This window comes from Simochromis diagramma, unplaced genomic scaffold, assembly GCF_900408965.1.
Source record: "Simochromis diagramma unplaced genomic scaffold, fSimDia1.1 OVJJ01000050.1, whole genome shotgun sequence".
NCBI lineage: Eukaryota > Metazoa > Chordata > Actinopteri > Cichliformes > Cichlidae > Simochromis > Simochromis diagramma.
The window spans coordinates 440,097-464,676 of NW_024387188.1; the positions used below are offsets into that span (position 1 = coordinate 440,097).

The 24,580-nt window shown below is 41.5% G+C and overlaps 1 protein-coding gene across 1 annotated transcript; it reads right to left on the reverse strand.

Annotated features, from left to right (window-relative positions):
* Positions 1-2,415: 2,415 nt before the first annotated feature.
* ammecr1 (AMMECR nuclear protein 1) lies at positions 2,416-22,067 on the reverse strand. The gene is made up of 6 exons (XM_040049828.1): positions 20,494-22,067; positions 15,618-15,728; positions 13,438-13,552; positions 12,709-12,799; positions 12,494-12,590; positions 2,416-7,596 (listed from the first exon to the last, which is right to left on the reverse strand). Exons 1-6 carry the CDS (start codon positions 20,967-20,969, stop codon positions 7,482-7,484), a joined length of 1,005 nt encoding a protein of 334 aa, XP_039905762.1. The 5' UTR covers positions 20,970-22,067; the 3' UTR covers positions 2,416-7,481.
* Between the last annotated feature and the right edge of the window lie 2,513 nt (positions 22,068-24,580).

Genomic DNA, 24,580 nt, shown 5'->3' on the forward strand with positions numbered 1-24,580 from the left:
GCCCAGTTATAGTGAGACTATGCCTACTGCAGCCCCAAAGTTTTGTTTTTGCCAGGTGGGAGTGAAACCTGAAGTGGCGTTCTGATGTAATCTATCTGTCTCATGATTGGCTCTGATTTTATGATTACCACATTGTTCTTGGGTTTTAAAGTGTGATCTGGCGCACATTTTCCTAGCAAAGATGGAACTTTACACCCTGGTACAACACAGCAGGACTTCAGGGAAATACTTAAGTTTTAAAAAAGCAGTTATGATTGTGTTGATAATTTGAGCTTTGGATCATTTCACGATGCCTAGTGGTTGCAAAATGCAAATATGGCCCAGTTTTGCGTTAAATTATTGGAGCCAGAAATATCACATCTTCATTTAGCCCATTGTCTCAGCATGTACCCAGCATGCTCCATTGCTAATCCAAACATCATAAAAGTATGTGTTGCCTGAAGTCATTTTGAATAATTATAGAAAAGCACTGATAGAACACTGCATACTAACATGAGGCTACAGGGGGATTGAAATGTGATCAAAATTTAAAGGGCCAATTCACATACGCTTACAGCCAATTTATTAGGTATACATTGTCATCTGGTTGTTAACGACAAAATCTTAACAGCCAATCATACAGGCAGGTAGACATGGACCAGAGAACCTGCCAAAGTTCAAACTGAGCTTTAGAATGAAGAAAGGTGATTTAAGTGGCATTGAACATGGCTTATGGTACCAGACTGGCAAGTTAGAGTATTTCAGAAATTGCTGATCTAGCTGGGACTTTCCCACATAACAATCTCTAAGGTTTACAGAGAATGGCCTGAAAGAGTGAGCAGAAGTTCTCTGGGTGAAAATGTCCTTGTTGTTGCCAGAGGTCAGAGGACAATCAACACACAGCCTCTCAAACCTTGAAGCAGATGAGCCACTACGCCTCTGTCAGCTAGCAACAGCAGAAGCTACAGATCTCACAGGTGCAGACAACAGAAGAATGCAAAAACGTTGCCTACTCAGGTGAGTCGTGATTTCTACTGCGACATTCAGATGGTAGGGTAATAATTTGGTGTTAACAGTGAAAGCATGAATCCATCATGTCTTATATCAAGGGTTCAGGCTATTAGTCATGGCTTAATGGGGTAACTCGGCCTCAAGAGTCAGTGTCATGCAGGTTTTAGATGTGTCCTTGATCCATCACAGCTGATTTAAATGGCTAAATTACTTCCTCAACATGTCTTGAAGTTCTCCAGAGGCCTGGTAATCAACTAATCATTTGATTCAGGTGTGTTGACCCAGGGTGATATCCAAAACCTGCAGGACACCGGCCCTCGAGGCCTGGAGTTCAACACTCCTGGTGTAGGGGATGTTTTCTTGGCACACATTAAGCCACTTAGTACCACCACAGCCTATCTGAGTGTTGTTCCTCACCATATCCACCCCTATATGACCACAGTGTGCCCATCTTCTGATGGCTGCTTCAACCAGGATAATGTGCAATGGCACAAAATTAAACCAATCTTAAACTGGTTTCTTAAACATGACAGTGAGTTCACTGTACTCCAGTGGCCTCCAAAGTCACCAGATCTCAATCCACTAGAGCAGGGGTGGGCAATCTCAGTCCACGAGGGCCGGTGTCCCTGCAGGTTTTAGATGTGTCCTCGAACCAACACAGCTGATTTAAATGGCTAAATTAGCTCCTCAACATGTCCTGAAGTTCTCCAGAGGCCTGGTAACGAACTAATCATGTGATTCAGATGTGTTGACCCAAGGTGAGATCTAAAACCTGCAGGGACACCGGCCCTCGTGGACTGACTGAGATTGCCCACCCCTGCACTAGAGCAGCGTATCGTGTGTGTACAACAACTGTGTCAACATGGACCAAAATCTCAGAGCAGTGTTTCCAGCACTGTGGTGAATCTCATGGATTTTGTTTTTTGAGGATTTGCCTGGAAATTGCCCTCCACCCCATCACAGCAAGGGTAAAGGAAACATAATGTGCTCTTAGTAAACATACCATTCACAGTTTTCATTAGGGGAAACCTCCATGTACAATGCAAAACAATGAGAATTTCTGAGGGCAAATTTGGTGTTTAAAAAGAAAATAAGATGCCAGAACATTCACAGGGGGTCACATTGTTCTGCCAATTACACCAAATATTATCCTGCTCCATTACTGAAGACCATACAAGTTAACCGGACTCTTGCCCATGCTGCCTTTGAACTGGACCATGTTCCCTGAAAAATAAATGTTTAGGCATACATTAGTTCAACACGCAATTAAAGCAGGACAAACTGTAACTGTCCAAACAGCATAATGCATAGGTGTAATATAAAGTTTAGACCACCATCAGTCAGCTGAAGATACTGGAGGTTAGTTTAGCTAATTTAGTGTACATGCTGCAACAAAGTAGAATGACACGTTCTCTTTCAAGTTGATTTTGTAATTTTTTTTATTGAATAAATGATTTTAAAAGGTAACAATGTTTAAAACTACATGATCTTCACAGCCATTGCTTACATACTCAGATAACCCATCTATATATATTCTTTCAACCCTCCCCACACTTGTCTTTTGCAATTTTTTGCTAATTTCTTTTTTTATGTTTATTTTTTTTTATTGAGTCATACTATCATAATAAATGCCCATTTCAAGTCTTGTCACACTAACAGCAATTCAATAGGAAAAAAGGAAGGTTCTAGCTCTACAGGGGTTGGATTTGAAGTTCCCAGTTCATATTATTCCATCAACAATTTGTCAAGTTACTAAAGCAGAAGGAAAAAAAAAAAAAAAACAAGGATCCAAAATGTTTTTTTTTTAGTTTTTTTTTTTTAAAGAAATGAAATAAAAGTTGGTATGAGGAGTTACACCAGGTAACCCTCCCAGCCCATCAGGCCACTGCAACAGAAAAAAGTCATTTTGTACAGTGACACGTCTTAAGAAGTCAGTGTCTCAAAAATTCAGAACATAGAAAACCACTAAAATAATTTTGAAACTAGATCCAAAATATTCCTTTGAAAAGAATTTATTTTGATGTACAAAAACAGTCATTTTCCTTTTTTTTTTTTTTCTTTTTCTTAGTTTTTTTTTTTTATAATAAAACTTTCAAACACAAGTTTATTGTAGTTCTTATTTCTTTTGTCATTATTATTATCATTATTATTATTATTATTATTATTATTATTGATTCATTTCTTCTTTTTTTCTAAATTCATCTATCAGTGCGATTGTATACCAGTGCAGCTACTGGGTCCAGAGTAAAGAAAACAGGCTTTTTCATCTTTAATGGCATAAAAAATAAGGAATAAATCCATAGTTCATACAAAGTATAACTGCTGGTCTTTAGGGAAAAAAAAACATTTATAAACCCATAAAGCTAGGAGGCACACCATGGGATTTTCATTTTTGAAAATTATAGCAATAATAATAATAATAATAATATTAATAAAACAAAACAAGTAACAACAACTTGCAACCATTTTTAACCATCCTTGAGGCCAATTACGGCTTCAGAGATAGAGTCAATGAAAAAAATCATTGAAAAATTGAGTTGCTTATTAAGTCAAGACAGTTGAGAAAAATCGCACATTTAAAACAAACGAAAAGAAAAAGAAAGAAAAAAAAAAAAAAAGACAAAACATTTTGTCAATTGCAGGGTTTTTAGTTTTTTTTGTTTTTTTGGAAGGACAGGAAGCCAGGCCTGAAGAGCAGCATTTGGGCATGGCCGCTGGCATCTTTGGTTCAGTCAAACATACGAAGGTAACACGAGCTTGAGCATTCCACGAAATATGAGAATGACCACGCAAGGAATGCTGAGGCTGAACTCTAACCCTGGTATGGAACCAAAACACAATCTGCTACAGACAAACTACAAATGTCGTTCCATAAGATCCCATGAGGTATTAATGCTTTAAACAGTTAAACCAGTACAGAAGCAGGACTGTTTTCTGTGTCCTTACGTAAAATATTAACTCTCCGTCCCATTTTAGGAGATGCTTTCCTTCAACGTGGCTAAAAAACAAACAAACAAACAAACAAACAAAAAAACCAACCAAAAAACCCCCCCCCAAAAAAAAAAAAACCACAGGATCGTTCACTAGTCAACAACTCAAACTCTTTGAGGAGGTCAAACGATTCAGCAGCTAGAAGAAAAACTGAGGATTTGTTGTTTTTTAAAAAAGAAAAAAAAAAAAAGAAAAGGAAAAAAGGAAGAAAAAAAAAAAAAAAAAAAAAAAAAAACAGCATCAAATTTTGCAGGAGGAGGCTAAAGACGACCACGACTACTGTCACCATCTACCGAACGACATACATCACACACCTTGACAAACTAGGCCATGAGGCTGGGCCACAGTGTAGGGAGCGATCAAGGGGAATGAGGTTAACTTGTGACTTCTTGTCCTTTCAAACCTGCAAGGGGTGTTGACTTGCACTGGTAGGAAAAAAACTAAACAAAAACAAACAAAATACAAACAAAATAAAAACACCTGTTGAACAGATCTGCATATATCAAGGATAGTAAAGGTAAAACATGTAAGATTTTCTCTTAATATATCACTGGTAAATTGTAATAACGACCGCAGACAGTACATTCCATAGCCCCTGTAACATGTTGCTTCTGGGACTTTTCCTTCTTCACTATATTCCGTATTTCCCATAGGGAATTGATCCCAAAATAACCCACAGTGAACTTCGTGAAAGCAGAGGTTGCTGGGGGCTACTGTATGAATTGGTGACTATCATACTTCGGTATTAAAATGTGCCGTCATGACTCATTTCACAGGAATGTACTAAAGAGAAAATCTTACATGTATCATCTTTAAGTATGATATGATCAATGAGTCCGCATGACCAGTCACGAGCTGTGACCACCCCAATATGAGGTCAGATAGCACCATATTTGTCTTAAATCTCTTAATGGTTAATAAGAGTGTGTAAGCCATAGATCAAGCATATCATGGATAAAACCATAGGTCTCATACTCATACATACATGCAACAAAATACATTGCATGTGTATACAAAGACATATGTAAAAGAGCATGGTCAATTTGGTTTTGCAGCAGAAAAATTCAGGTTGTGCTGTGTTTAAATGGACCAGGAAATGACCACCTGGCTGTTCCTCCTCGTCATGTAGTGTACAAGGAGACGCAGTTTGAACACCACAGCGGCTGACGTCACCTTTAAGAGCAGGGGTTGGGTTTTTTTTTTTTTTTTTTTTCGCCAGCTGGGTGAAAAAACTGAAGGCTGCGGGCATCCAGCTGCCCTCTTAGAGAGAGCACTGGCATTCTAAAGCAGGAAAACGTCATGTGGCTCTTTCCTACGCTGTGGTGTGATGATGGAAAAGAGAAGAGCGACAGAGGGACACTCAGGGCATCATCTACTGGTCCATTGTTTTTTTTCCTTTCTTTAAATCATTCATTTAAGGCAACACAACTGAAATCTGGGTCATTTCGGGTTACTGTGGATGGAGTGCCAAAAGCCCTTGACATTTTTGCATAAAGAAAAAAATACCTGTCAGTTAGTAAAGGCTGTTACAAAGAAAGATGTTGGTCAAGTAACAAGAACCTCTCAAAAATTCCAGTTAGTGAACTAAAACCCGAAACAAGCGACCCGCACGACGATCCTCCAAGGCTCAAACGTTCTGACAAGTAAAGCCAACTATCCAGGTGTGTGTGCAGATGAGACTCACAGCAAGTAAATATCTGGATGGGAGATGGCTTGTTGAGTCTTTATGTGTAGGCTTTTTCATATATACGTAGACCTCGACTGCGAGCCACTGAGCCCCGTGCAGAGAATCTGTTCCAACTAATTCAACTGTGTTTGCTTCAACCTGACTGCCCATACAAGCTGACAAAAACGTTACTAGCGCTGTGGACACACAAACAGGATCAATGGGATCTCACTAAAGTACCGGAGCAGAATGGCAGTAGTGCAGTTTCAACAACTACGTTGACTGGCTGCACTTCTAAACAGCACAATGACATGAACGTCTACATGACACAAACATGGTAATGAGATCACTTCCTTTGTGCGTCTTCAATGGATCAAAATGACAGCTTTGATACATAATACTTTGTGGACGAGTGACCATTGTTAACTATAATGTAAAGAGACGAGACAATCTTTCCCCATTAGCGTGGGCAACATGCAGCACATTCAGCAAATGACTAAACCCACCTGGTTTGACAAGTATATCAAGTGATGCGGTCTGTCTTGAAACTGGTTTTGCATTCAGAAGCTGGAGACTTGATACATCTACCAGAGGTTAAAGAATGCAAAACCAAACAACGGACTACAAAGTGTGGAATAGAGAGAAGACATTATGGCTTTGAGTAGTTATAGCATGTCCCTGTCAAGTGACTCCCTGCCAGTAAACTCAGAAACAAACACATACGTTCAACTTAAATCTAAGTATTACTCAGCCATGCTTTTTTGGGGTGTTTTTCCTCCCCTCTGTAGGGACCTGTAGTTGTGCCCGCTCCCCCTCTCCAATGCAGAGAATTTTACACTGTTTATTAATAAATCACTGTGACACAATTATCCCTGGACAAAATGGCTTCCTCCAGCAGTTACTTTAAATTTGAAAGAAGTTAAAAAAAAAAAAATGATTAAAACAAAAACCGATAAGGGACACAGCTGTTCATGGAGCTTCCACACCAAAACACTACAAATACTCAGAGGGGGAGGTTTCCAAACTCTTTTGTAGGGGAATCTTTAAGTATCATCCAATTTCTACTAGTTTTTTGTCTTGTGGCAGACCAATGTCTATATCCACACACAGAAATCACACACACGATTGTGAGCTCAATCAATAAATATTGCCAGCAAAAGCTGGTCAAGAGGCACCACAATCCTACCATCTATACTTTGGAGTATACATATTCCAATACATAGTTCCAACTACAACACTACAAGAGTTTACAAGCTAAAACAAACCTCAGTCTTTTTTTTTTTGTTTTGTTTTTTTTGAGAGGAATCAAGAAGAGACGACAGCCTTTGAAAACTGCAGTTGCCTTGCTACATGGTGTTACATGTTTAAGAGTAGGTTAACGTAAAGATTAAGAAAAAAGAAAATTCTTAGTAAATGTAAAAATTGTAGCAAAGCTTAAACAACAGAAGCGCGAGACTAATCCACTCGAAGAGACTTCCTTCCATCCACAGACTTAAACACCTGATTAGGTTCGCTGAAAAGATTAATAAAATCTAACGTTTGATTAAATTTAAAAAAATATATGAATGAACGGGGGGTTTCAGATATAGGAATACATATGCTGCAAAAACGTAACCACAGGCAAAGAAAAGGAAACGTGTGGATTTCTTGTCAGAATCAAATAACGCTTTGTTGCCACCCGTTGCCATGTCAACGTCTGGGAGACGGCCAGCATGGCAACGGAAACTATCATCATAAAATGGTACAGTAGTAGAAATAGCTAGACCAGGAGGGGGCGGGCTCTCCTGGGAAAAGGTCCGCGGAGAGGTCCAATGATTGGTCATGCGGCTCGCTGTCAGGAATAATGGTTGTAGGGTGGTAGAGGGTGCCCAATGCCATTCTGGTAGTGATGGTGCTGGCGGTGGGCGATGTACTCTGCATAGCCCATCGTCATCTTCTCGCTACGGTACCTGGGGACAAAAAGAGATGTGTTGTGATGGCTAACTGCTCTAATCCAGTGTTAGAAGAGTCATGATCACTCTCACTTTGCTCTTCATATACAGTCCAGTGTCAGTGCTAAAATAGGCTGCATGTTCAGTAGCTATCAAAACTAAAGAAGCAGGCCCACAGATTATACTTTACTTGTATGCGTGATTTCTTTTACTAAACCTGACTCATACAATAACCATGATGCAACTTCCTGGAAAGAATTACGTTTAAAACAAAATTTACATAAAAGATGGATGTAGGCAACGTGCATCACACGTTGGCTAGCAACGTGAACATTTTCTAAACTTCAAGTTCAGCATTTTCACTGCTGCCATCTTAGCTTTTTGAAACCAAACATTAGTATCACTCAAAGAAACAGACGGTGCACACACTGCAGTATACCATACATTAACTTTCTTTTTTTTACTAAAGGGGACCATAAGTTACTAAATGAACATCCTGTTATATTCAGCAAGGCTTTTAACTAGTAACTGAGACCAAACAGGAAGATATTTACTGAGGATATAGATTGAGGAAAGTCAGGGACATCTTTCCATATATTTCAGTACAACTGGTCTTGTTTGCCACCAGGGGTCAACCCTTGCTGGCCATTAAAAGATTACAGATTTAAATATTATTACACAGAGTGCACTATACTGGTCATAGGATGTTCAAGATGGGCTATACGCCTTCCAACAACTGCTCACACTGCACAGCAAATACACCGGACAATTACATCCACGCTCTTTGGTTCTGTCCACCAGTTCAGAAATTCTGGCGTGAGATATGTGAAGACTTATCAAAGTGTCTGAAATGTAACATTCCAGCCTCCCCTTTAGTATGCTTGCTGGGCAACTTGGATGAGGTCACTGCAGAAATAAACACAGCCCACGTTGTTTTTACGGCCCTATGCATTGCCAAGAAAATGATCCTCATTAACTGGAAAAATAAAAATAATCTTAATTCTAACCAATATAGAAACCATCTAATAGATCACATTAGTCTTGATACAACATCTGCCATCACATTTGATCAATCCCTTTGGGCTCCTTTGATCGGCTTCATCACCTAGTGGGGGTGGGGGGTCATGGTTTGGTCCTGCCTTCGCTATTGTGGTTGATATGGGGGTAGGGACGGCCTTAGGGCGTCTGGGGAGTCCCTAGGGACGTTTCCCTAGAGGGACTAACTTGGGGGATGTGGCCATGACCTGGTTAGGAGCTCTGGGGCTCTTGGATGGTGTTTTCCTTGTGGCTGCGTACAGCGGAGATGGGGGAGGGTCTGTGCTGGCGGACGTTGGTTACTGGCCTGGTAGCCTGGCTGCCCCTGGGAGGGTCCGGGACGGGCGTGGAGGCTTGGGGGTCTGGGGGTGCTCCGCCCCCCGGTCTGGAGTGCTGGCCGGGCCTTGGGGGCTTGGGTCCTGGCTGTTGTGTCGCCGGAGCAGTGGGCGGGTGGGTGCAGGGGGGCTCAGCCCCAGTGCAGGGGACCTCTGGTGCATCGGCCCTACTAGGGGGCTCTCTAACTGGTGGGGAGGTTGTTATATCTTTGCAGGTGGTCTCCTCTCTACAGGAGCTCACTCTGCAGGTGGGGGGAGAGATATAGGAGAGGTGGAGAATGAACTCAACCTGGGTGTCTATTGTCTTGTGTAGTTTGGGAGATGATTGGATGATGGGGTGGGTGCAGTTTTCTCTGGGGTGGAGTCGGGTGGGCTGCCCCGGACTCTGTGGGGCTGGGCGGTGCTGCGGGCCCCGGTCCGGATGGGCCTGGGCCCCCTTGCCCTGGTGGGTTCCAGAGTGTGGGGGTGCCTACTGGGGTCAGCGGGGGAGCTGGCCCCAGGGAGGGGCCGCTTGCCCCTCCCTTTCTTCCCTCCCCATCCTCAGCTGTCTCCCTATTGCCGCTCTACCACACACACCCACACACACACGCAGGGCTTGGGGTGCAGGTATGTCACCAGGGTGCAGGGGAGGCACTCCCCCTCTGTCCCCTTCTGGCCGCCTGTGCCTCAATTTTATTCTGCAACCTAGACATCCACATTACTCACACTCTCACATAACACATACATATAGGGCCTTGGGGGTGGGCACGTTTTACAGCATCCAGAGGATGGTCGGTGTACTCCAACCCACCTCTGGCGCTGGTGCCCTAGCCTCAATTTTAAATGCATTTAGACACTAAGGGTTTTCGGGAAGAGCCGTGCTGCTCTCTGAGAGGAAGCTAGTACCATGCTCTCCTGAGTTTTAAATGCACTTTAGAACAGCACACAGCAACATTACATATGAGCGGGCGTAGGGAGGTTTGAGGTCTTCACTCACCCCGGTTCTGTTAGCCATCAGGGCATGGGGGCTGGGAGGAGGTGCTGGCCGTCAGACTGGGGTCTGGGATGCGGGGCCTCCCTGCTACTGCAGATAAGGAGGTGGTCCGCTTGCCTCCACCCCAGAGAGAAGGGTTACATCTCCTGGGTCTAGGTGTGGCTTGCCCCTCTGAGGGCGGGGATACCTGGACCTGGGATATAGAGTATGTTTGGGGAGTGCGACTGTCTGTGCAGTGTCTATTTGTGTCTGTCTACACGTTGGGTGAGTGCCGAGTATTTGGTTGTGCATATGGGGTGGGAATGCACGTCTGTGTCCGCGTGCGCCTGTTCGTCTGTGTCTATATGTCAGGTTGGGTCTTAGACTCAACCTCTCTGGGTACATCTCAGGCCCTCTAAAGTATGGAGGCCTATCTCCCCTCACCACACTCCCTGCCGGTGGCTGATGCCCTCAGACGTTGGTGTGTTGGTGGTCCTTGTCGTCTGGGGCTGGGCGCTCATGTATGTACTGGCTAACTCCTGGTGGCCGATTGGCGGGGCCGGGCGCCTGTGGCCCGGCTGGGCTCCTTCCGAGGGGTGGGATGCCCTCAGGCCTCTGGGCCTGAAGTTCGGTCCTCTCTGGCACAGCTGGCTGCCGGCAGAGCCCGCGGGCATGCCACTGCAACCCCCTCTGGCCTCTGCTCCGTAGCTGCGGGGTGACCTCTCCTTTGGGGCTCTACTCAGCTCTTCCCAGGAGGGTGGCACGGTTCCCCCCCTTTTGGTGGTCCTCCTCAGGTCCTTGTACTCTGGGGCCTCTGGATATCTGGGGCCTGGATCTCCTCCATACCTGCTTCATACCCTGGGGGACGGGGCTATGGCTCCCCACACTTCCTAGCAGATCGTTACATGGAGAAACCTTTGGAATACAAGCATGCTGATCCACACAGGTATGCACACAGGTGTACACACGGGTGTTCACAGACGCGGACTACACCTTTCTTGGCTGCTGCCTCAAAGCACATTGTGCGCTGTCTATCTTGCGTGCTGCACAATATCGTTTATTATTTAGTATCTACTGTTATCTACTGCTAGCTAGTTTATTGTGATGGTGCTTTTTTTTTTATTATTATGTTGCTCTTTGTTGTTTGCTTTCTCTTCTGTTTTTTTTCTCCATACAGGTGATCCAGGTGTTTTGTTTGTTTTTTGTTTTGTTTTTTTTGGGTGTTTTTTTCCTTCCCCCCCTTCTCACCGTCTCTTCTCCCCTTTGGTTTTCTTTCTCTCCCTCTCTTTCTTTCTCCCTGTCCTATCCCCCAGTCATGTCTGTCCCGTTTGTAGCAACTGAAAATAAAATAAATTCATAATTATAATAAAGGTCAATCAAATGGACCAATATGGCAAGGCCATGATGATCCACTTGGTAAAATAAATCCTCTTGGCATCTTTCTTGGCCTTAAGACAACAATTCTGATGGCTAAAGATCCAAACGGGACACAAAAAAAAAAAAAAAAAAAAGGATTACAGATTTCTAGCACTTCTGTTAATACAGTCTGCTAATACAATCTACCATATGGACTTTAGCTGTGTTATGCTAATGAGGGCTAATGTGGCCTCAAGAAGGGATATTCAAGCAGAGGAGAGTCTTTTTTTTTTAGTGTCCATGAAGTAGCAACGAAAACTGCAGCCAGAAATTTCAATTTCACTTAACCTCCTAGGACCTGGTGTCCGCATATGTGGACATCACATTTTGGGATGTCTAGACCAAAAATACTACATTTTTCTCTACAAGAAAATACAAAATTTAGGTTAAAAAAAAAATAAATAAATAAAAAATAAAATAAAAAAAAATAAAAATCTGCTAATTCTTTGTTTTTACATTCATCAGGTCCCAATCAAATGGCAAAGAAAAATTCAAAATGCATGCCATGAAAGAGTTCGGGTTTTAGGAGGTTAATGGGAGCTCTAAAAGCAAATGAGTCACCGCAAACTGATAGTTTTATACCAGAATACATTTAATATTTTATATTTACATCTAAATATTTTATAGCCTAGTGCAAGGCAGAATGCATGACTGGTGAAGTTATGATCCTGATTTTTATATTACTGAAGAGTAAATAGCAGCTAGCCATAGTAACTGGATGCAGCTTGATAGTGTTAGCTGAAACTTTGTCCAAAAAACAAAAAATCCTTGGACAAAACCCCTTGAGCTAAGGTTTTAAACCATTACTTCACATAACAAAAGGGTGATGTCACTGTGGTTACACCCATCTCTTACATCCTGGGTTTTCTTCTTTTGCCTGCCACTGTCTCACTTCAGCCCCAACAAAAGTGGCATGGCAGTTCATGGAACATTTACACAGTTTCCTCAAGAGCCACAAAAGGTTTAATCAACAGACTCAACGTATGCCTTTTCACATATGCACATAGGTACATCCAGACACACTGACGTATACAACTCTATTTGTGCTGGTTCTGTTAAGCCTTGTGCACGTCAGGCAAAAAGGATCTAAATGAAAGTGTGCTGCAAGAACAGAGTACAGCAGTGACGCATTAATGTTTCAGCATTAGATAATTCAATCAATTAAATGTAATCTTACCTGGTTAACTTAATGGTCTTCCTGAAGTCATTTGTGATGGGAGCTTTGTAACCTCCCTTTCGTAGTAAGGAATCTATGGTTTGAATGTGGTCCCAACCTGGTTAAAGTAAAAGGAGTGAAAAGCAATTCCACATATTCCCCACTCGGTTCAATACAACTCAGTCTTTATTAAAAGCAGAGGAAGCTAGATTGTTAGAGGCACAAGAAGATCTTACCTTGCTCCTTTGCAACCTCTGGTAGGTAGGTGGCGGTGCGTTTTGATCCTTTTTCATTGAAAAATTCTATCCTAATACCGTGAACACCCACCTAGAATTCAAGACAGGCACAAAAATAAATCCCTATAAATCTCTTCATCCAATGAAGACAGAGCTGTGGAGAAACAGGTTATTCCATTCAAAATGCACTTCCAAGTTAATGATGGAATCTGTTTTACATTTTTCATCTAAATGCAATGTACTGCATGGTTGAAGCTCCAGTTTATTACACGATATTCTCATTTCTGTTCACATATTATTCTTAATTTTCAGTCTTCTGCTGGAAATTAAAACTACAATTAAAAAAAAAAAATGGTACTATTGATCAAACTGTAGCTCCAAATCATATTTATTTTCACAGATAACAGCTGGTAAAGACATCTACTGATGTTTTGGAAAAGCATACAGCACCCAATCAAACTAATCCAATTTTGAAAGCCAGAAAACTTTAATTTAAAGCAGACTTTTTTTCTTTTATAAATACAATGCTTTAAAACTATGCTGCCACTTCAAGAATGCTGGGTATGCCTTCAAGTGACAAACCCAGAAATAACGTGTGGACACATTCGTGTACAATAATAGCTTGAAGAATGAGATGCACGTGAGTCTGCATCAAAGCTGCAAAGCACCACAAAAGTGCGGGGGCAAAACCCTCTGCTCAGCCATGTTCAAGCAAATAACATCTCTTACCTCCCAGTCAAGGTAATCACCGACGTCTTCAAAGTTGGTGAGAAGAGACACTGAGCAGAAGAGGCGAGGCAGCTCATCCCTTGTCATAGGGGGGAAGCGGCTGTCTTTAAGGGCACTGGAGACATCAAAGTACAAAAGCAAAACAGCATTACAAGAGGTGACTCAGCACAGGGATGCAGGGTGCTGGTATGTAACAGATATAGTAGCACACTTTGCAACAGAATGAAATATGTTGTGTTTGTTTTGGGGGGTTTTTTGTCTTTTTTTTGGGGGGGGGGGGGGGGGGGGGACTAGTGGACTTTCCATGTCCACAAGTCTGTGCGATATAAATTTCCTCATCAGACAGTGAATGTGAAGACCCATTCGGATGGCCAGCCGGCCTGTTTTGTTTTTGTTGACTTGTCCACAGAGAATTTACATTACAATGTATCAACTGCACATGCAACTCAGGTGGCGGTCTTCAAAGGAGTATGACAGGAACGACTATTTAGCCATCGGGTCTCCAGCTGTCCGCATCCACAACAGAGTATAATCGAGGCAGTCTCAGTTACACCACTTGCACCGTTTAGTTGTGACTCAACTTCTCTTCTACGACTGGCCATAAACAAACCAAGCCTATTTAGGAGTGGGGATACAGGTGCACAAGCTTGTAATAAAGCATACTTGCAGCCATGTTGAATGTCGGATGCTGCCTTTCATGAAACCAGACTATTTGAGGAAAAGGAAAAGCCATCTCCTGAACATATTTAACATTTACAAGCTAACTGACAGGTTTTAATTCTATATGAGCTATTTCTCTGTATATACTATAAGGATGTCAAAGGAACACAAGCAGGTCAGCACTGCTGCTTTCCACAGTGATAAAAACCAGTAAAAGGTGGTTTATCCTCACCAAAAACATGAATTACACCACTGTTTACTGATAACACTAGTGGAGGATCCATATGTCTGATTACCCCACCTTTCTTGAATTGATTGGGAGGATCTGACGCTTTTCCCATGATTGTTTGCTTAGCATAAGATGCTCCATTCCCAACAACTTTCTATTTCCTAATCCACTACTGTTTCTTGATATTTTGCCACTCAGACAAGTTTTTGTGCAGATTGCACACTTTTTAATTGTCTTAGGCCTTTTTTCAGCGATTTTGCCTTTTTTTTTTTTTTTGCTTTGGTCATTCATAATCATCACAAACAGGGGTAGTTAAGACTTGGTGAATGTGAGTGTCATTCTACAGACACGTCTTAGCAAAGACCAACACAGCAGTTAAGACCAGCTGTTGAAACTTATCCATGGTACTAATGGAGATAGATTACATGCCAACACATACCACACACAGGCAGTGTAGTTCAAGAACAGTGATGCGTGGCACAAATGTCCTAACAACTGCTAGTGAATGGTGCACTTTCGTGTTGTTTAGCCTTGTCGCATGGACAGTGTTATGGCACCTGCACTGAGACAAGACAACTGCATTTTTGCATGAGCATAAATGGTTATGTAGCATTCTGCTTGACAAATGACAAACACAATCGTGGCACTGCACATTCAGAACCTAAACAGTATTTTTATTTGTCTTCTTTAGACAAAGGTAAATCTTTATGCCGCTTGTTTTTAATACCAAAAGAAAAGGTGGTCACAAGATAGGAGACCTCCATGTGTCTCCAGAACAGCTTCAGTCCATGTTGGCATTGATTCTCTCAGTGTTTGGAAGTCTACTATAGGAGCAAAAACACTGTCCACAGTGTTCGGCATCTGATAACCGAGGTGAAGAACTAACATCTTTCCAAAAAGCCTACGATGACTTCTCCTTATTACACCCTTCAGTGATCTGCATTCCTGGGATTCAAGGGTTCACGTTTGTCCTTTAATCACACTACTTTTTTTCCCCCAAATAGATGTAATTAATTCAAACCTTTACGGAAAACTAAAGAACATTATTGTGGAATATTTTCCAAGCCCCAGGATCAGGAATCAAAGACAAACATCAGTTCCACTCAAAATGCAACACAAATGAAATTTAAAAAAATAAATGAATTAAAAAAAAAAAAAAACCTTCAATATGACTTCAATTTACTCTTTTTTCCCCACTAATAACATTTTGTGCCGTTTCTGAATGTTTCTTCTCTGTGACAGAGGTCTGCAGCTCTGAAGCACAAAGTAGTGAGTCCCCATTTTTGCTTACCTGGTAAGGGTGTACTCCCTGAGTCCTGAGTGCAGATTCATGGCAGAAAATGTACCTATACAACCCCTCAACCGCTTGTCTCTGCCTATTTTCCATGTGACAAACAGCGGGCTGAAAAACAACAGACGAACAAGATACTGTGTTAAAGTAGTTGAACATTAATGTGTTTACACAAGATGAGAAATGCCTACTCGGGGCTTATAAAAGCTCATTAGAAGTACACATCGCCAAGTTTTTTGCAGCTAGTAAGACAGACCTTTTCACATTGGACTGAAATGGGACAAGTGTCTCACATTATTACGGATTAATTGTCATCAAAGACTTTAGCCCATAGCACTGGGCCATCTGTCCAGCCACAACAGAATAACCCAAATCTCTTTTTGAAACAATGATTTTCTACACTTACTACATTTTCCAGCTTTTATGGTAGCGGGTAAAAAAAAAAAAAAAAAAAAAAAAAAAAAAAAACATATTGGAAAAAAGAAACCAACTACACAAGGTTTTTTGTTTATTTTTAAATTCCTCATTGGACTCACTGTGTGGAAAAACACCGAATTACCTAGTTACATGCTGTTTCACTGGAGCCAAAAGTGCATTAGGCAGAGAACAGGACAGTAAAAGGTACACACCTCCTTTTGGTTTGCATACATTCATCAAGCATTGCTGAGTACAACAGTCAATGCTGGAAGGCATCATGGCATGTCCATGGCAAAACCATGCAAAACCGGGTGTATGGCCCATGGAGAATTACGGAAATAAGAACACACACCCCATCTACCCTGCATACCTTTTTGTCATCTGTCCAATGTGTGTCTGAAACACTATACTTAAAGGTTTTGTTTTTGTCATCTATAGCTTCACATTGTAAAAAAACGAAAAGAAAATAATAAATACATAAATTTTATATACACACACTATATATGTATATTGCATCATGTACAGTCATTTGATTATGTAAAGTTTTATTCTCACATGCCACTGTAGGGCTCCAAATGATCTCTTTCCAGATTAAAACCACCAGTCAGATTCTAAGTACAGATAAAAATAATTCAGCATTCAATTCAAAATTCAGCATGACACTTTTACAGTTTAGCTACAAAGGTTTCACAATCTTTTCCAGCATCTCCGAGTTCACTCCTAAAATATTGGACATGTGCAAAGCCTAAGAAAAAAAGGGTGTGTTTTATTTGAAGACATTTAAATGATATTTTATACAAATCAAAATGACTCCTGGTTCAGTGAAGTTTCATTTATCTAAAAAAAATAAAATACATTTAAAAAACTAAAACTTAACTAAAAGTGGCTTCAACTGGCAACAGAAGTGAATAATTTTCTTCCGTTAGATGGTAATGTAGTCAAAAAAGGAGCCATAATTCATTTATTCTGGTAACGCAGTGGATCAGTACACTCAGAAACTTAGCATGATTTCTACATTTAAATTTTTTTTTTTTTTTTTAATTGTAAACCTTAAATTTCAGTGGCTGCTTCACTTCAAAACGTTTACAAAATTTGTATCCAACAAAACATTTTATTAAGCAATGCCTACCCATTCAACATTGCTCATTCCTACTAGGGGTCCACTATGCGTGTAGTTCCCCAAGCGCATATGGATGCATCTCAAAACCAGCTCTCTGCTTTACTAACAACACAGGCCGAGTCTATTTTTAATGGGAGCCGGGTCAAGCTGCACAAACCAGATGGTGAGGGCAGGAAGTCAGATGCAGGAACGGCACAGAGCATCCGGTCTGGAGTTTCAAATTAACCTCACCCAGACTAAAGGGTCTGGTATGATTTGAAAGAACTGAACAAAACGGTCACAGGCACGAGCACGCCATATTCCTGCTGTGTCAGCTAGCAGCTAGTCAGCTAATTTAGCTGACTAGCCTTGCTAACATGACTGTGGGAGCAGCTGGTGGACGGCATAATTTATTAGTCTCCTTGCAGTAAAAATACAGCAAATGTATTTTAAATACACTCAAATATTTCATTAAATTTAAAGCGGATGCTAAATAGCTGTAAATCCAAAACTAGATAAACAGAAAAAAAATGCAGACAGTGTTTAATGTTGTTTGATCATTGAAATGGATGCACGGGAAACAGAACAAACTCACGTTTATGTCTTCAGAACACACATTTTTATCCCTCAAAATTTTGATATCATCACAACTAATGTGACTTTGCAGAGCTGATCGACTAACTGCGCAGAGCAGTGCATCTATGTCAAATACAGCAGCATTGTTGCAGCATTTAAATAATTCAAACTGACAATGGCCCCAAGAGAAGGGCATGTCAAGGGCACCCAAGACCATGAGTTGCTCAAACCTGTGGGAGTTTTTCTGTGTGGCCATTAGCATGCTACATTCCTAGACACGAGTACATGTCTGGGTTTAATCTGAAGGTTAAGCCCTAGCCCAATGCTCAGCCTTAAAGACTGGCCAGCCAGAGTTAAAAATGGACAAGATTTGTGCCTTTAAGAGAGGCTCCCAAATGTAAATATTGCATGATCACTTCAGTAAATTTGTTCTGCTGTGGAGAATATACCCTTACTGCAATATTTAGAAAGTCAGCACCAAATACTTGCCATTTATTAAACTGCATGACACTTTGCTGGACACAGAAATATTCAGTAAATATGGGATTTACCAAGGTCTGTGCCCCATTGCTGGCATTTCAAATACTCATACTCTCCTTGCAGTGATGCACTTATCCTGATTACCAACGCAATGTCGCTTAATGTTTGAGGGTTGTTTTTTTTTTTTTTGCTAAGAGTGGACAAGAGACTGGAGTAATTTGCACTAATTTTTTTTTTCACAGTTTTTCCTTCTCCATAGTCTCTTATTGGGAGGTACAACAGAAAATGTGGGCGTGAGTGTATCATCACTGGAAACACCCATATAGGCTGCAAGACCAGTATGGGGGCCAACATGAGGAGAATTCTCTTATGAAGGATTTTTGCATTTGTCAGTGCAGTCCTGGAATTAATGAGCAAAAAAATGACTACAACTTAAATATGAAAAATAAACATTTTTTAGTTTTACCATCAAGAATGCATTTCTTATTTAGCTTATTGGGCATTAGGTAAGTCTAGCAACATAAACTCTGGCCTAACAAGCTCTATCTATTTTGTCAGAGACATGTCAGGTGACACCCACCACTGAGTTTTGAGCAATCTGTATATTTGAATGTGTAAGCATTTCTGCCTACAGTTTTCTGACATGCAGTTGAGAGAGACTTGGAAATGTCTGACAGACTTCGAGGATGCCCTTTTATCATTAAAGATTCCTGCAAGCTGGATTTCCTTTCAGAGGTCAAGATGTCAAAATCAGCATCTCTGCATATTCAACACAATAAATGCAAATAAACACTTGCAAAAAGCAGTGTGTGTGTTACATATGTATTACAGTGTACACAGGGGACCGTTTGCCATGGTAGGTAATGATTTCCATAAACACTGGAATGTTTGAGCTGGTAGATACAAACAACCCACAGCATGCATACACCCAACATGTATACAGCAATGTAATTTATTGTCTGTCTAAAGGGGTAAGAATGCCTCTGTGTCACGTGACAGTGCAATGGAAAGACAAGATTTCTCATTATTTTAATAATGATCACACAAGATCAAAAAGTTATTTCAAAGTCATCTGGTCTATTATATTTATAATGGTTAATGAAATTGTTGGGTAGGGCTGCCAATGTAAACAACCGTCTTACAGGCTTATGTTGGGTTAAACAACCGCAAGCCAGACGCTATAACATAAGGTGGAGACAAAATGTCTCGGTTGAGGGCGCAGGAATGCATTTAGGAGCAGGAAACATACATTTATTGATTTTTTTTTTTTAAACAATTAATACAAAAAACACCTCGCTCAACGAATGCTTCGCATGGTTAAACAGCGAAACAGTTAAACTATCTTTTAGCTTTATTTATCTAACGCCGCCACTGCTCTTCTTTTATCGCCGGTTAAATTAAGCAAAGATTAGTGCTGCTAAGTACTTAGCAAGCACCACCTTTTCTTTGTTGTTTGGTGCCAAAAATCGGGTATTTTTATGTGTTTCTACACTGGTCTTGTCCACACCACACAAAAACTTGCTGTGAAACCCGCCGGCTGGTTTCGTAGTCATGATAGTCGAGGTTCTCAGCATATTTACCATTAATTTCATTCCTAAAAGCTTGTTAATACTTCGTTACTAAGCTAATGTAGCTCAAAGCTAACAAAGCTAAGCCTAGTATGTGGCAAAGCAGAGTTCATTCAGGGCGACTTAAAATATTCTTGATATTAACATACAAAATATTAAAAGTTAACACGTTGAGTCGTATGTTTCACCTAACGAAGCTATCGGTGTTAAACTAAAATAAAGTCAACGACGTTATCTTCGTTCAAACCTCTATGATTTTAGACTAAGTGGCTAGCTGGTAACAGCTAAAGCTAGTAGCAAACACCCTTAGCTTACGTTAGCAGTGTTATTAAGAGTTCGTCTGACAGCACTGTAAACGGTTTCTTTCGCAAAGTGCCAACAGGAAATATAAGAGTGACCTTTCACTCTATCCAGTGACATAAAATATTACTTTATAAGCACTATATCAAATTCGCTGTAGCGTTAGTGGTCAGCTAGTTTAGCGACAGGCCAGTGTAGACAGTCTCTTCGACAAGGCCCGATATTCCAACTTGGCCAATTCAAGCTGTATTCGCGAGCTTTTCGGTGTAAATTCACGAGAAGCAAAAGGGTGTTTCGAAGTGACAGTTTGTGTTCTCAAAACTGAACAGAACCCGGAGCTGAAGCCACGAAGCGTGCTGCCACATACATTTTCTGGGAGAATAGCATAGTGAGCCTTTGACATGCAGCAAACAACAGCAGACAAGAAAATACTCACTAGGGATCATTTGTAAACCTGGGTGTTCTCGGAGGTTGGTATCCGTACAGATGGCAATAAAGCACGTCAAAACAGAAGCAGCACATCTCCGCCGAAACGACCATTTTTCTGCCTCCACTTCCCGAACCAGGTCCTGGGCTGAGATTCGGGGAGAGGCCGGATGTATTATATCCGGCCGGGGCTGGGGACAGAGCGTTTGTGCCGCTGCTACCACTACTACTACTGCTGCCGCTAACGTTACCCCCGGGTCCCCCCAGGCCGTTGGCTCGGCTCACGTTCGCCGCCGCTGCAACTGTCGCGGAGGAGCCAATCCCCAGCTCCGAGCCACAATGTCCGGTTCCTGCCACCCCGCTTCCCGCCCCCACCCCGCCGGGACCCCCTGATCCGGGCGATCCCGACAGTTTCTGCTTCTTCACCCCGCAGCACCCGGCCGCCATCTTGGAACAATCTGCACCGACACACCGCTTCCGACCCATAACCGTCACCGCGGGAAGGGTGGGGGGGAACGCCGACCAGACGTAGAAATCCCACTGCGTTGATACGTACGACGGACAATACTCCACTTTCACTCTTTTATTTTTTGTCGGACGACGAAATAACCGATGTGGCGAGAAGACTGCAGTGTCACCCTAGCGTTGCCTTTAAAAATGCGTGACTTTGCTACGGAAAATCCATAGCTGGGATAAGCAGTTTTTTTCTCGAGTAGTCAGCCAGTCCAGCTTTGGATCTCGGTGTTCCAGTGGATCACCTATAACGTCAACTCCCAGCCTAATAGCCCCCCGTTCTCCCTAACACGACACCATCCGCATCCGAGACGATCACAGTCAGTCCCCCTTAAAACACACAAGTTCAGGGTGGGCACGGTCCGAACAGGCCGCAGATGACAGTAGCCAAGCGGTCCAGATGTGAAGCCGACAGCCAGTGCGCTGTAGTCCCGCTGCACACCTCTCCAAGTGGAAGCCGGGAGCTTGAGTACGCAGGACCCATAAGCTTCAGCACAAATTGCGCACAGTGTCTTGGACAGCGTAGCCCCTCATTGCACCAGCTTGTTTGCTACTGCCTCACGAACTTCTAATTACACAACAGGCCCAGTATGTTGGAATTCCAGACGCTGGGATAGCGCAGAGTAAAATGGCATCTGACAATGCAGGGTTGTCATGGCACAATGAAACGCGTCAGCGCCCAGCAAGTCATATCAGTAACGTTAGCCCACAGTTTGCACCTGCATGATGCCTCTTTCTTGAATCTGGTGAGAAGGAGGGGGGAAGAAATCTCAATAACACCCCCGCGTCAAACGGACAGCTGAAAGTTTTCAGTATAGGTTTGTTTGGAGGTTGTCATCCGTTCATGGGGATACACAGAGAAGAGCATTCTAGTCCGTGAGCCGTGAGAAATCCTCTGGATTTGACGAGCCCCGCATCCGTCTCTCAGCTGCTACAATTCGGTGCTGTTCGGGTAAAAGCCCTGTGATCAGTCTGTGGGCACGGGCATCGGTGTCGTCGGCACACCGGAACCGGATTCAGAAAACGTGTTGCGCCCACTTGCTACACATAATGCGTAGCTTCTGGGGTATCAGATTTGCAATTCAGAAGAAGTGCACGGGGCCGTGGAAGCATGCGCGCTCTTGACGTCCATGCGTGTGTATGTGTATATGCGTGCGTGCATGGTAAAGTATCGGTGCCGACGCCCCCCAAGTTATAAAAGGCATAGGAGCCGACTGACTGCTGTAAACTGATTTGACAGTGTCTGGATTTCACAGCGCTGTGAGTTCGGATAAAGTTACGCACACCGATGCACGTTCTTTTGAGAAACTGCCTCTAATGTAATCTATTCCGAGTGGCCGATTTGAAATGTGGCACACAGACATATCATATGGCCGCTCTCGGGGCTGCTGCTGCTGCTAGAAATGTCGTGGCTTCATCTCATCCAGGACCCTGGAAGAGTAAACAAATAAATACATCCACACACGTCTAATGTCGAGTTCTGTGTCTCCTGAATCGTTCTCTTACCCCACCTCCTTCCCATTCTGCCCTTCAGTCAGGAATTAATATATCAATAAAGAACGGAGTGGTAAACACTGCATGTACAGCAGAGGGAAATAATGCTTAGATGCAGTTGGGAAAGGACATCTTCTTTTCTACTGGCTCTGATAAAGGATGTGGACAGTGAAATTAGCACCTTCACTCACCAGTATTCAAAATACTTGCAGTCAGCTACTCAAATACGCCTGCCATTAGGTTCACTTTCATTTGAAGGGGGATTACTGATGTCTGTCATATTTAAGACAAGTAATATTTAGACCATTTGCTGCTTTGAACCAGAGTCAAAAAACCTAATTTTTAACTAGATGCTTTGACCAGATTCAATTACATTTGTTTTACAATGTACTTTGTAAAGAAATTACATGCAAAATTTAAATGTGATCAAATTAATTAAAGTCAGCATTTTGGGCTTTGCCTGTGTGTAGGTCTTATCAACACCTACTCCATGATGCAAAAATGAACAAAAATATAACATTCTCATAGATATGTGAACATAACAATAATAACAGGCGACAGTAATATCATTATGACCACAGTGAGAACTCAGCAAAACAGAGAAGTCAAACCACTTATTTACCAAGCCAGCTCTTCCTCATATTCATTGTTTTTTGTTTTTATACAGCTGTGTGAACATAGGCAGTGACATGCAAGTTTTTGTTTCCTCTGTGCAGTTATTCCACAGTTTTAGTCTCTTGACTGTAATACTGAAATATTTACCATAGGTTCTTACAGCCTGTTTATTAAATATATAGTTTTATGATACTACGTGATGTTTTTGTCTAACTTGAAACAAATTCTTTATATTTGTGCGTTTGGACAGTTTTAAGCTCAACCAGGTCATTAAATTAAAATGTTCATCTTTAATTTACTTAACTCTTTCCCCAGTGCATTCAGAAGTTGTTCCAAATTATTATCACAACATAGAAGTTTGGTGTCATCTGCAAATAATATTGTTTGTAGTGATCTGGAAATTACACAATGTCATTAATGCATAAAATGAACAAGAATAGTCCTAATACAGATCCATGAGGAACCCCCCAGTTTTAAGTTGTTTGTTATTAATTTGAACAAAAGTTGTGTTTGATAAAAGGAGAAAAAGATGTATGTTTGTCAGTATAAATTTATTTAATTCCATTTTATATGTGTTGTATTATCATTTACCCAAACAGAATAAACAACAGTTTTCAGAATCTTTTAAATTTAAGTGTATCAATTTCAGTTTTAACCAAAGCTGAATTACTAAATTTATATGGCAAAACAATTTCTATTTGAGGGACTCAAACAAAATTAAAATCTGGCCAACTTTCTAACTCTGAATAGTTAAAATGTACAACCCCCCCCCCCCCCCCACAAAAACCCAGAAATGGTGCAATTAATTATCAATTATATTCTAAAATAACCATGTCCAGACAATACATGAATGCAATTTTTTAAAAAAGGTAACAGTTGTCATCTTTACCAAATGTCAATATTCAACAAACGTGCAGTTGAATGAAAGCAGAAAAACATATTTACTTGGATACATCTGTGCCACATCAGAGCTAAATTTAGCTCTGATTTGGGTCCCATCAGACCCCGAGAACAATATTAGGCTTTTTAGCTGATTAACTTTCCAGCAGCCAATGACTTTTTTTTCTGTCAGCTGTTTTACAGTGGGCTTACCAAAGCATTTTCTTTCTTTCTTTTTTGCTGGAAACGGTGCTGCTGAAAGCAGTTTCTTACAGATTAAGGTGTTTTTCTGTGGTTTTTTTCACTTACATAAGCAGCAACATCTAGTTTGACATTTGCTACCCTTAACATTATATAGTCATTTGGTGACATTATTACTTGACTTATATTTTTTGTGCTGGATTGTGATATAAGATGAAATCCATACTTTGAGCTCCAAGATGATGTTTTGCAGGTTCAACACAGCTAACTGTCGTCTGCTAAATATGAGAACAGACAGCAGAGGGGCAACATCAAACTAAAGTTACTCAGTCTTTGTTCCTTTTTTGTGCTACTAAACACATAATACTATAATAACACTATGATAATACTATGAC